Source organism: Haplochromis burtoni, unplaced genomic scaffold (assembly GCF_018398535.1).
Source record: "Haplochromis burtoni strain Fernald_Lab_line unplaced genomic scaffold, NCSU_Asbu1 Contig_192, whole genome shotgun sequence".
Classification (NCBI taxonomy): Eukaryota; Metazoa; Chordata; class Actinopteri; order Cichliformes; family Cichlidae; genus Haplochromis; species Haplochromis burtoni.
The window spans coordinates 956,082-967,880 of NW_024582553.1; the positions used below are offsets into that span (position 1 = coordinate 956,082).

Sequence of the window (11,799 nt, forward strand, 5' to 3'; positions counted from 1 at the left end):
TACCTCTTACCAGAAAACAGCATTGTGAAGAGTGTGTGTGAGGGGTGCATGGGGTCCTCGCAGGTCCACACAGCTACACTTTCTCTAAAAGGTAGGAATATAGTGACATCTACTAGAAGTTCTAACGTTAGTGGCTGTAACTCAGGAGGTAGTTTGGAAGGTTGGTGGTTTGATCCTTGGCTCCCCCAGTCTGCATGGTAGATATCCTTGGGCAAGATACTAACCCCGAATTACTCATCAATTTATCCATCGGAATATGAATGTAAATTAATGGGTGAATGTGACATGTGCTATAAAGCGCTTTGGGTGCTATGGGACAGCAGAAAACTGTTATGTAAGAAATCAGTTCTTTTACCATTTACAGCCTGATTGTTAAGTACCACTCCCATCCTTCTTTGTCTGCTCCTGTCATTATCTTCTCAAGCATGAAGTCTTTATCAAGAGGATCATCCTCCCACATGTCTCAGTATTGGATCAGGAATATATAATTCTAAAAAAGTTATTGGTCATTGCACATCAAATGCTGTGTGAAGAAGGCACAGTCCATTAGGTTTGGGTAATTTCTTAAATGACTCAGAAAGGCTCAAACTGATGAATCCAAAGTAAGCACACCTAAGCAATAGCTACAGATGAGACCGGCCACACAACAGGCCAAAAGGAAGGCAGGATGGAGTGTGTCGTCACAGAAAACCCAGACTGCAATTAGAAAAAAAAAGGAGTGGTAGTAGGAATATGGACGGGGTGTGTTTGGAGCAACAAGCAAACATAAGAATCAAAACATCACAAAAGGTTACTTTAAGTCCAACATTAGGCAATGAAACTGCATGTGTGTGTGTGTGTGTGTTTGAGTTGATTTAGTCATAGTGTTAAAGACACTGTTTACTATCTGCCGTATTCCTGAATTCCCAACATAGTTTCCAGCTACTGACAACTAAATATATCGACATTGTTGATGAAAGCAGTTGTATGAAATGTTTAGCCACATCAGTTCAACCTTTTATTTTATGTGTCAATATTTAAATGTGATATACAATAAATATATAAGCGAATCAAGTGTGTGTTTTTAATGTATAGTCTATAAGGAAAATAAATAATGGAATCCTGCAGGTTTAAAACCTGATACATGTTCTACTTTCATAATGAACCTTTGAAATCGTTTAACCAGGGACATGAAGCAGCTGCAAATTTTCTTTTAAAAGTTACGATTAAGCAAATGGAACCCATGCACACATTGCACTAAATTTCAGCTGAATAAAAATTCTTATTCTAATAATATTTTTTTGACTGAAATTTGCATTTCAAACAAATATATTTGCCTGCATTAATATTTAACACCACAGAGACTCATACCTAACAGGCTGAGTTGCAAATGTGTGGTATTTTTAGCTTAGCTCAAAGCTGCTGAGCTGTCTGTCTGCTGCAGTGGTGTCTAAATGTGTCATTAAAGGTATTCAGTTTTTCCACATCAGATGGGAGTGACCAGGTAAGAGGATGGGGAAGTATTGCAATGAACGCTAGACCAGCTCAGACTCCATGTCTGAGTGGTTTCGACTGGAATTTCTTGTTTTCAAAGTTTGGAGGAACTGTCTTCCTCTGTGAAACCACACCTTTACATGTGTGCTGGCTGCACCTATTTTGTGTGCATGCAGAGTGACGACAGTGGCAGGGAATGGAGTTCAGCAGTAGGAGACAAGGTGGAAACTCGTCAGAAATCAACAGTTTTAGTCCTTCCGCACACATTTCTTACTGAGAACAACTGAAGGAGAAACATGAATGACACGGGAGCAAAAGAAGAAGGAGTAAGAATAGAGGAAGGAGATAGAGGCGACAACACAGACAATATCTGCCAAACAGAGAAGAGCCAGGTAGGTCCGCTTTCACTAAAATCCTTCAACTGCTGTTGTGATGTCATGGCATGTTTGCAAAAACAAAACAAAACAAAAGAGAAAGCAACTAACCAAAAGAAAAAAAAGCTGAATGTTTAAAAAAGTTATACTTGGAATTTCCACTAAATGTTCCAAGTAATGGCGATGGTGAGCCACCAACAAACGTCTCAGAAACTTGTCTAACTGGTGGACCTTAAAGGAAGCTTTACTAAGTATAAACCGGTTCATTGAAAGGTTTCTATAGCAATTCAATAACGTTTACTCAAAAGAAAAATGGAAAGCACAATATAAGAGCCCAACTTATGTCTACTAGTATACCTATAGCATCATAACTACATGTATGCAATTAAACATGTAATCTTGTTTACTGATAACATTAAAGATGGCTGCATTCCATTCATTCATTTAGCTGCGGAGGTGTTTTGCAGGCCTGTGGGGATTACATTAGTAATAGGCAAAGGAAAGGTTTGTGAAACACTGAAACTTTTAAAGCATAAGGTTTCAAAACAATCTCATACTCCTCTCTGCACGCACACCTGCTAATCTCACAGGTTGCACTATTCTCCACATGGCCACTTGTCACAGAAGCATGTATAGCAACAATTTTGATCGACATATGTTTTAGAGAAATAATTGTACAAATAAAGGGAGAAAAATGCAGAAATTGTTACAGACAGCAATCAGTAGCTGTAAAGAACGATGTGTTTCAGCAAAGACCATTTTCTCCCTCAGTTAAGACTGTTTTAGTTGCTTAGTAATTCAGTGTGATGCACAACAAACCAATTTCGAATTCATTATATAGCGTGAAAATATTGTTTATATTTATTGTTATAACTACCCAGATTTAAGGCAGTTTTTTTCTTAACAAACAAACAAACCACATCCCCATTCAAAGTTTGGAAGTGAATTTAACTTTTGTTGAATTATAAGCTTCCTGAGAGTTAACATCGACAGCGTTATGATTGATGTGATGTGATGATTCAGCACATAGCACATGAATCATCACATCTCACAACATAAAAGACATGCATCGGAGGTGTTTGGAGGTGGGGGGCGGTATGTTTGTGTCAGTGTACATGCATATGTGTGCATTCGTGTGCGTCCCTTGAGAGAAGGTATCCCTTCACCCGGTTAAGTGAAAGTCAGCATTCCTTCAGTCGATACAGGTGGCCTTGAAGAATAAGGGTAAAGAGTCCAAAAACACACAGTCAAGTTATCAAGGAGAATTTTGTTATTTCCATTAACCTCGGCCTTGGGGCCTTCCAGCTGGCACCAGTGGGGGTAACCGCATGAAATGAAGATGGTGGATGTTTGAATTAGTACGAACAACTGCATCCAATTTTACAGTTGTCTAATGTCCGTCACTTGTCACCAGGTCTCTCAATTTCCCGTTGAAGAGCCGTGAGCTTCTCTAAGACCACCGTCTGAGTATTCAAGGCCCTCCCCGTCGCTTCGATTATAGCGGCCAGCCTTGTGGGGATTTGAACAGCCGTACCTGCTTTCTTTAATCTTCGATAAGCCAGGGCCGAGCCAGCTCCAATGAGCAAGAACCCTGTTGTCATATTTCTGAATAGGTAGATGTGTTCGATGTCCTTGATTGACAGTCCCGTCAGGCACACGACGCGCCAGTTCCGCCAGACATCGATTGTGTAACCGGCAGGGAACGTCCCTCCAGGACAGTCGGCCTCTCTTGAACCCAGGCTTCTCGATGAGAAGTGCAATTCAGTCTGCAGATGTCTTGGTTAAATCCAGTTCTGCCTCAGTTTCTAAAAACAGCCAGACTCGCATCTTGATATCCTTACAAACCTTTCGTTGACCCTGACAAGCTTCTGCAGTATAAATCGAGTTCTTCATTTCAAATGCCACCAAACTTTTCAAGACTTTGGTGCGTCACAAAGCACAGGTTCTCGATGAGAAGCCTGGGTTCTCCTCAATTGCATTAAAGGACCAGTTGATCAAATCCATAATTCTTCTTTAGGTTTAAGAGAACACTGAGACTGAGAGACTCTTTGAGGGTTTGAGATAGAAGAGACTAGACAAGACATGAGAAGCCAAGCAGGAAAGATAAAGGAGAGGGAGAAGGTGTTTAATTTCTAAGTCCCTAAGTGTAATGAAAATGAAATTGCGTGCTTTTTTTTTTCTCCCAAAAAGATGGGAGTAAGAGCTGACAATTTCTGCTGGTTTTCTCCTTAAGCTTCATAATCAACAAAAATAATAATGAGAAACCAGGTATTGTTTTGTTATATACAAATGGCTCTTGTGCCCCTTGTTATAAATAGAAGCTGTAGTATTAAAATCAATAATTTAATAATAACAAGATTCAGCTCAAATGACACTGGTTCATACAAATGGAAATCCTGGCACCTTGGATTACTTGCTTACATTCCTGGAAGCAGCAGGTAAGCAACCTGTCAACACTTGGCTGAAATACAACCAGAACCTCAAACATGATGTAAATGTTTTGAACTGCAGTGTTTCGAAAAACCTGAGCTTCAAACACTCAACACACTGTAAAAATGTCAGTACTGAGGTCACATACCGAGCTTTCATTCCACTTGCATAATAGCAGATTATAAATGAATACCAATGAGTACCTAGGCCAATTTAAAAGTTTAATTAAAAAAATAAAATGTTTGACTTGTGGGTTGTATTATTCTACTACAGAATATGTGCATACACAGGCTCACTGTTAAACCAGGCTCAGAAATCCGTATAAGTCAATCACTATTTAACAACTTTTTAAAAATCCTTTCAGAGTTGGATCCCCAAAACCATCAAAAAAAGAGTGTGCAGCACCTTTGTAGAAGATTCCTTCAGGTACTGTGACCTCTGCCTTTTGATAGTGACATGCTTGTAATTTGAGTTGACTCTCATAGTGATGTTTGTATCCCTCCACCTCTCTCAGTAGTAGTGAATTTTGTCAGTGTGGGGCTGCGAGAGATGACCATGCCTCTGTGGCTGTTGGAGATTATTTCAGCACAGCAATTTTGAAGCACTGGGAAAGTGTGCAGCACTCCTCTGAACAACCAACTGATGCCTTTGGAGAGGTGCAGTTTGCAGGAGCCAGCAAGAGGCACAGCCATGTGGGTGCTTTCATTTTGTCCCATAATGCTTTATCTCTACAGCCTTAGAGTTTTGGAAAATGTGAAAATGTTTTTAAAGGAAAATTCATGTAAAGGTGTAAAGGTGGGTTAAATAAAGATCCAGATAAACCTGGAGCTCTGGTAGTCAGTACTTTGAGTTTTCCTGACCTTCAACCTGCTACTAAACAAACAAAGTCAGTACCAGAGCAAAGAACAAGCCACTCCTTAACATATTGAGGAAAGTTCCTGTAAAACCTTTAACACTGACTCTCCCATAGTTTTCCTGACAGTAAAAATTGGTCTGGGCTCTAATGGGTTAAGGGTCATTTTCATTTTCAAAGTTTTAATCACAATTTAAAGGTTGAAACAACCAAAGCATCATTTTAGCTTTGATACTAGATCACAATTCATTACTTTCCAAGCCTCTTTGTGTTGTTGACATGTAATTGTTTCTTTTAATCCATCAAATGTCTAATCTTAGTTCCTGCGCCTGTCATGGAGCACTGAGCCTTCGGTGGTGTACAACATACTGACAGCCCAGTCAATATGGGGTCTTCCTAGACCAAACCTGGTTGTTTCTGTTGTGGGTGGAGAGAGCAGGACACAGGTGAAGACCTGGGTACGGGAGGTTCTCAGACAGGGACTGGTGAAAGCGTCACAAAGCACAGGTAAAAGCTTTATGCATCTGTCACTCTGTCAGTGCCTCATCTATAATGATTACAGTGTGCTTGGAATTTCTGTGAGATGTTTGCTGAAATATTTGATTGTTGGTTAGCAGATGCTATTGTCATTTCCAGATGGTTCCCTTTACCATATAAAAAATGTATAAAAGAATGCCTTGCCTTAACTTTGTTTAGTTTCTAGATTTATAAAGCTGTAAAAGGAAAAAAAGCAGATTCTGTTCACCTGGACATACGTTTTTCATCTATGAAAATATAGTTGAAACATTTCCTTACCTGGATAACTGAGCATGCATCGAGATATGTAAGTCATCTTAATGCAATCACATATCAATGATGGCCAAACCCCATCTTGCAGTCATCTTTGTAGAAGATATTATACATCCTGTAGCACACCTGGGATGTCAGGTATCGCTGTTAAGTACTCTGGAGATGCTGTGATCGTAAATAAAGCAGTTTCCCACTCAAGACACCAGGATGGAAGTAGTATTGTTTACTCAATGGAGTATACTATAAGCTCTAAAAAAAAAGCATATTGTCTGGTCCTAATGTTTGTACTGAAATGGCAATTTTCTCTTTGACTACTGTACCAAGTGCAGGTAGCACATGGTGATACTGATCTCCTGTCACTTGCTCTTCTTTCAAAACAAGTACAAGAAGCAATGAAAAAATTGTTCACACAAATATGCAAGTTGCTACATGGCTCACACTAAGTAAACATGATTATTGGATAACATCCAGGACAGGGCGTAGCAGTGAGAAAGCAAGCATGTTGCTTTTGTACTTACACTCGCCATTAAAACACGCTGCATATAAAAACATTTTTTATGCATCTTTTTGGTTTTTCTAGTATTTCTAGTGCTCTTAATTCTTTGACAGATAAACACACAGACCGAAACTCAGACTCCAGCCAAACTTAACACAGTGACTGGGGAGGCATTGGGAACATGGCCACAAGAGTGACATGACATGTGGAGACAAGTTAAACTAAAGGCAAAGGAAGGCAAAGGACCAAAACCTAAGAATTAAATTAAAAAATTAAATGGACAATACGTAAACACTGGGTCACCAGACTCATGACCCTGACAGTCTTTTAGTGAAAATGATAAAAAATAATATGATACAGTTTCACAGCTTAATACATTATTTTTTGTTTGATTTTTAAGCCTATTCAAAGAAATGTAACAGATAGTAATAAATAAATAATAAATAATAGGTATGAAGTTGTGCAAAATGTAAATAACCCCAGTTATGGACAACGTATTAGCTAATGGTATCACATATAGAGATATGAGATTTGCAAATTATTGTTAATTATTATTCAGGTGTTAGTTTACACAGCTTTTTAACATTTCGGAATTATTTAGTGGCATGGCACAGTAAGCTACTTAGTATACAGGTTGAACCAGGAAATTTACCATCTACCTGTTTCCCCCAGGTGCATGGATCTTAACTACAGGTCTGCGTGAAGGTGTTGGCAGGTGTGTCGGACAGGCAGTGAGAGATCATGCAGCTGCAGCATCTTCAGTCTCTCTCAACAAGGTGGTAGCGTTGGGCATTGCTCCGTGGGGCCTTGTGAAAAAACGAGAGCAGCTGGTCAACCCTCAGGTAGTACAAACATTTACACGTTTAAACATGTGTTCACCTTTATTTTGCAAAAAGCTCACTTAAAGATTTGATTTACATTTCTCATTTTAATAGATTTTTTAATTGCTTGTAATTAAATTAAATTTAAGATAAGTAAGACATTGTCTTGATGCATGCTCAGTTATCCAGGCAAGTAAATCCCAAAAAGTTGATTCTGTTCATCTGGAAGTAAGGCTTTCAGCGGGAGAAACATTACGTCACTCAGCCAACTGTCTTCTTCAGTCTTAGATGACTGCAGGTTTTCCCAACCTTATAAACAGTACACGTGCATAATGACTGAAACTAGCACCACTGAAGAGCAGTAGTCTACAAGGTCAGTTCCTTGAATACAACTATTGATCAATTCCCATAACTACAATTCCAGTACACTATATTACTCTGTTTGTGTTGGGGGACCCGATCGTTGAGGTGGACCAATTTTTGGCAGTGTGTTTCGTGTATAAAAGCCATGGAGATGCGGTGTTTAGAGAAAATGCATTTCAATTGTCACACTAAGGGTTTTCACTTAAACAGCAGTTGTCATTCTTCTCTGTTGGACCAGCTGGAACTTTCTTTAGGTGCCTTTCCAGCTTTGACAAATGTCCAGCTGGGATAAACACATTTACTCAGGGCCTTCTTGATATGATTTTCTTGTGATTCCCTGTCAGCCTACCCAAAACTAGGAAGGGACCTAAAGAAAGCTCCAGCCAATCCAGGTGAGAAGAAGGACAACTGCCGCCTAAGCAAAACCCCTTAGTGATTCTGTATGTGTCAGGAGTATCGGAAGAGTTGAAACGCATTTTCTCCCAACACTGTGTCTCTGCAGCTTTAATACCCCAAAAAATGATGCGCCAAAAACTGATCCACCCCAAGAGTTGGGTCCTGACACAGAGTAATAAAGTGGATGCTGTTAAGTGTCAGCAGGATTGCCATGATTTATACATCAGGGAAACCAAACAGCCTCTGGTTAAAGTGAATGGCACAACACAGAAGAGCTACCTCGCCAGGCCAAGACTCTGCAGTGTATTTAAACCTACAGGCCAATGCTGTGATTACAGCCATTCCCCAACTCTCTCTAGATGGTACTCATGGCCATTGAATAATGATCAATCATTGATCAGTGCTAATGACAATATGCATATTAATGATCAAGAAACTGACCCAATGTTTATTCAGTTGTGTTGGTATCAGCCATTATGCAAATGTGCTGTTTATGATGTTGGGAAAACCTGCAGTCAGCTGAGACTGAAGAAGTCAGCTGGATTTACAACGAAGTGTTTCTCCCGCTGAAAATGCTACGTCCAGATGAACAGAATCAACATTTTGGGTTAGTAAGATTATGTGAATTTTATCATTGAGTGCTCAAAGTAAGGCAAATCTATACTATACTGGTAATCTTGGGACCAAGCTGTATTTGTATCTCCTATTAAAACACACAAAAAAGATCCAAAGGTTTCAGGCTTCCATTGCACTGTAGACAATTATCTTAATCAAAGAAACACTGTAATAACAGTTTTTTCTTCTTTTGTAGGGAAGCTTTCCTGCAAAGTACTATGTCCACAACATTTCTCGGGACTCCTGCTACCTGGACAACAACTACCAGGCCTTCCTGCTGGTGGATGATGGTAGTGTGGGCCGCAGAGGAGGAGAAACAGATTTCAGAGCCAGATTGGAGGAATACATTTCCCAGCAGCGCACAGGCATATGGGGTGAGAGATGGTACCATACTATGAGTACAATATTTTATTAAGATTTATAAGACTTTTATTGAGCTGAAGTTAAGTGAAATTTGTATCTCTTTAAAGGAAGTGGCAGCATTGACATCCCTGTCCTTTGTATGCTGATATCAGGGGAAGCAGACACGCTGAAGGTACAGTCTCTGCTTTATGTTTTGATTATCACAAAAATCTTGTGAATTAGCATTTAAATTGTGGAAATGTTTCTTTTTGATTGTTTTTGTAATGTCTGTCAGAGAATGGATCTCTCTCTGAAAAACTTTATCCCCTGGCTGGTTGTGGCTGGCTCAGGAGGCTTGGCTGATTTCCTGAGTGATGTCTTGGAGAACCTGTCTTCAGCTCCAGCTGTGCCGTCCTCTGGTGAAGGCAACAATGAGGCTCTTAAAGCTCCCAAGGTGGATCTCAAAGACAGAGTGGCAGAACGGTTTAAGAAGCATTTTCCTTCAGAAACAGAGACTGACAAACTAGTTGAACAGGTGAGTGCTGACAACAGAAACATTGCATTGGCTCTTCGTCTGCAGAAGAGTTGGGGGAAAGACTTTCTTGAAACTGTTATTTGGTTCAGCATAGTGAAAAGAAAAAGCTAACTCACTCACAAGCTGTGATTATGGGTGTTTTTATAGAACCAAAGCATACATGGTATGGTGTTATTTTTGTGCCACTATTCTGAGCGCACGTAAAAAAAATTGCATTTTGAGGAGAAATTTATTTTGAGCGAAGAAAAGCTAAATTTGAGTGAACGAACTTCATTGCTGCGTGGAAAAAATGTATTTCAGTGTTTGCTATTATCCATACACACACACACAATAGCAGCCCCACTCGCTCAGTTTTTGCTTTTGTGCTCGCTTGCAACTCAACTCTTTCTATACACCGTTATATTTGTGCCACAAAACCAGCCAATCACAGACTTGGATGCAAAAAAATCTGATTGGCTGTTCTGGTCTCCAATCAGCTCGAAGTGACGAAATGCAATATCCCAGAATCCATTTCGTCCAAAACTCAATCGAGGCAGTGGCAGGGGAACACAGAGTGACAGAGTTTGAAATATTACTCTTTCTGGGTCACAAAATAAACGTTTAAGATATTTTCATGTGAGAATGTTGCTGTGTAAACTTCAAATACCTGCTCGATTCATCAAGACATCACATATTTGCATAAGTGCTCTAAACGTTTTCGGAGATGCCTGTTACCCACCAAGTTTGTTCACTCAAATTTAGCTTTTCTTCGCTCAAAATAAATTTCTCCTCAAAATGCAACACTTGCTACTGCAATTTTTTTTTACGTGCGCTCAGAATAGTGGCACAAAAATAACACCATATACATGTAGCATATATGTATAATGCAATTGTTCAATAGCACTGGATCAAAATCAAAACCTAATACCCCCAAAAAGTAGTTTTACAATAGATTATTGTATTAGTGTTGAGTGTGAATGAAAATGTGATTAAACAGGGTATTCAATTACAAAAATTATATAGCAGTGCTCAGCTTAAAATTAGCTGAAAACTTGGATCAATTTTGCATGGCATGCAGTGTGCTTTTAAAATATCTAGGTAAACTGGAAAAGTGGAGGACAAAAAAGTGAGATGCCTAAAATTTATCCACAGAAGATCGGGAGGATCTGATAGTCACGAAATAAAAAATAAAAATAAAAGTTTGGTTGATTCATCTGCTTTTTATGGGAGCCTCAGAATAAATGGTATTAGTAGAAAGATGGTCAAGAAAAGGCTGAAGTATAATAAATAATATAAAAACTGGACTGAAAATTAATGACAACAGGTCTGATGGCATGATGTGTCCTAATATGAAAATTGATTGATTGATTGACGTATCAATTGAATTAAAAGATGTATGGTGGAGGTCAGGAGAGAGGTACAATAGTGAATGTCTGCTTTGTCTTCTTTGCACGGTGTGCAGTGTACCCCTGTAAATTTTCAGGAAACTGGACAGGTTTGACCATTGAACCTGACATTGATTATTTTCAATTAGCTTTCTAAATAATATTAATATTTATGTTAATATTATTATATTAATATTTATATATTAAGGTTAATATTATAATATTTGTGCTTCTACCCATTTCTTTACACTCTGAGAGAAAAATGTGAAATACTGCTATTAATATTCGCCTTAACTAAGATGAGCGGTTCTGTGTGGACCGTTCTTTACTTATCAGGTGTTGGCACCCTGTTCCAGTATGTGTGTTCAAGAATCGCTGATTTTAGCATTTGTTATTCAGTCAACAACATACTGTGGAGTAGATCTGCCCTCAAGTTTGTTTCTTAGTAAACAAAAAACTGTTTGCTACAGTTTATGATCAGACAATAATAATACTAACCACAACAACAGCAACGGCAACAGAAACAACAAAGGCAATAATAATAGTGATAAAGAATTCGGTTATTCAAGACTGAACTGCTTAAAGACCATCCATCCATCCATCCATTCATCCGGGGCTGGGTCGCGGGGGCAGCAGCCCAAGTAGAGAAGCCCAGACCTCCCTCTCCCCAGCCACCTCGAGATATAATTGAAAGCTGAGGTTATTCTGAACCGAAAAACATTCACTTATAGTATGATTTGTGACCATTTTACAGACAAAATTATCAAATAATTCCAGGTGCCCTGTATGATACATGGGTTAAAGGGTTAAGGTTGTTTTTTCTTTTTTATTGAGTTGAAGTTAAAACTATACATGGAAGTTTCTCCGCTTGAAGTTCCAAGTAACGGCACTGACCCACTGCCAAACTTCTTGGAAAAACCTGTCATGCAACATCTGTGCAAGCGTGCA

General features: G+C 39.1%; 2 protein-coding genes across 3 annotated transcripts in view; both read left to right on the top strand.

The window, feature by feature from the left end:
- The window catches only part of LOC102292284 (transient receptor potential cation channel subfamily M member 4), a 123,925-nt gene that overhangs the window by 29,204 nt on the left and 82,922 nt on the right, over nt 1–11,799 (top strand). The gene's annotated exons all lie outside the window — the stretch shown is intronic.
- Nucleotides 1,608–9,686, top strand: LOC106632323 (transient receptor potential cation channel subfamily M member 4). 2 transcript variants are annotated; one of them, XM_014337859.2, is made up of 8 exons: nt 1,608–1,865; nt 4,642–4,703; nt 4,792–4,969; nt 5,451–5,637; nt 7,088–7,257; nt 8,807–8,984; nt 9,081–9,145; nt 9,248–9,686. In XM_014337859.2, exons 1-8 carry the CDS (start codon nt 1,770–1,772, stop codon nt 9,596–9,598), a joined length of 1,287 nt encoding a protein of 428 aa, XP_014193345.2. In that variant the 5' UTR covers nt 1,608–1,769; the 3' UTR covers nt 9,599–9,686. The 2 variants fall into 2 exon arrangements, with proteins under 2 accessions (XP_014193345.2, XP_042081973.1); XM_042226039.1 differs by having other exon boundaries at nt 1,609–1,865; nt 4,795–4,969; nt 9,248–9,684.

Bases quoted from the DNA above. Each gene is read 5' to 3' on its own strand.
- LOC106632323 (XM_014337859.2), top strand. From the start codon at position 1,770: ATGAATGACACGGGAGCAAAAGAAGAAGGAGTAAGAATAGAGGAAGGA. The intron at 4,970-5,450 runs GTGGGTGCTTTC...GTCTAATCTTAG, and splicing joins CCAGCAAGAGGCACAGCCAT to TTCCTGCGCCTGTCATGGAG. The intron at 9,146-9,247 runs GTACAGTCTCTG...AATGTCTGTCAG, and splicing joins GGGAAGCAGACACGCTGAAG to AGAATGGATCTCTCTCTGAA.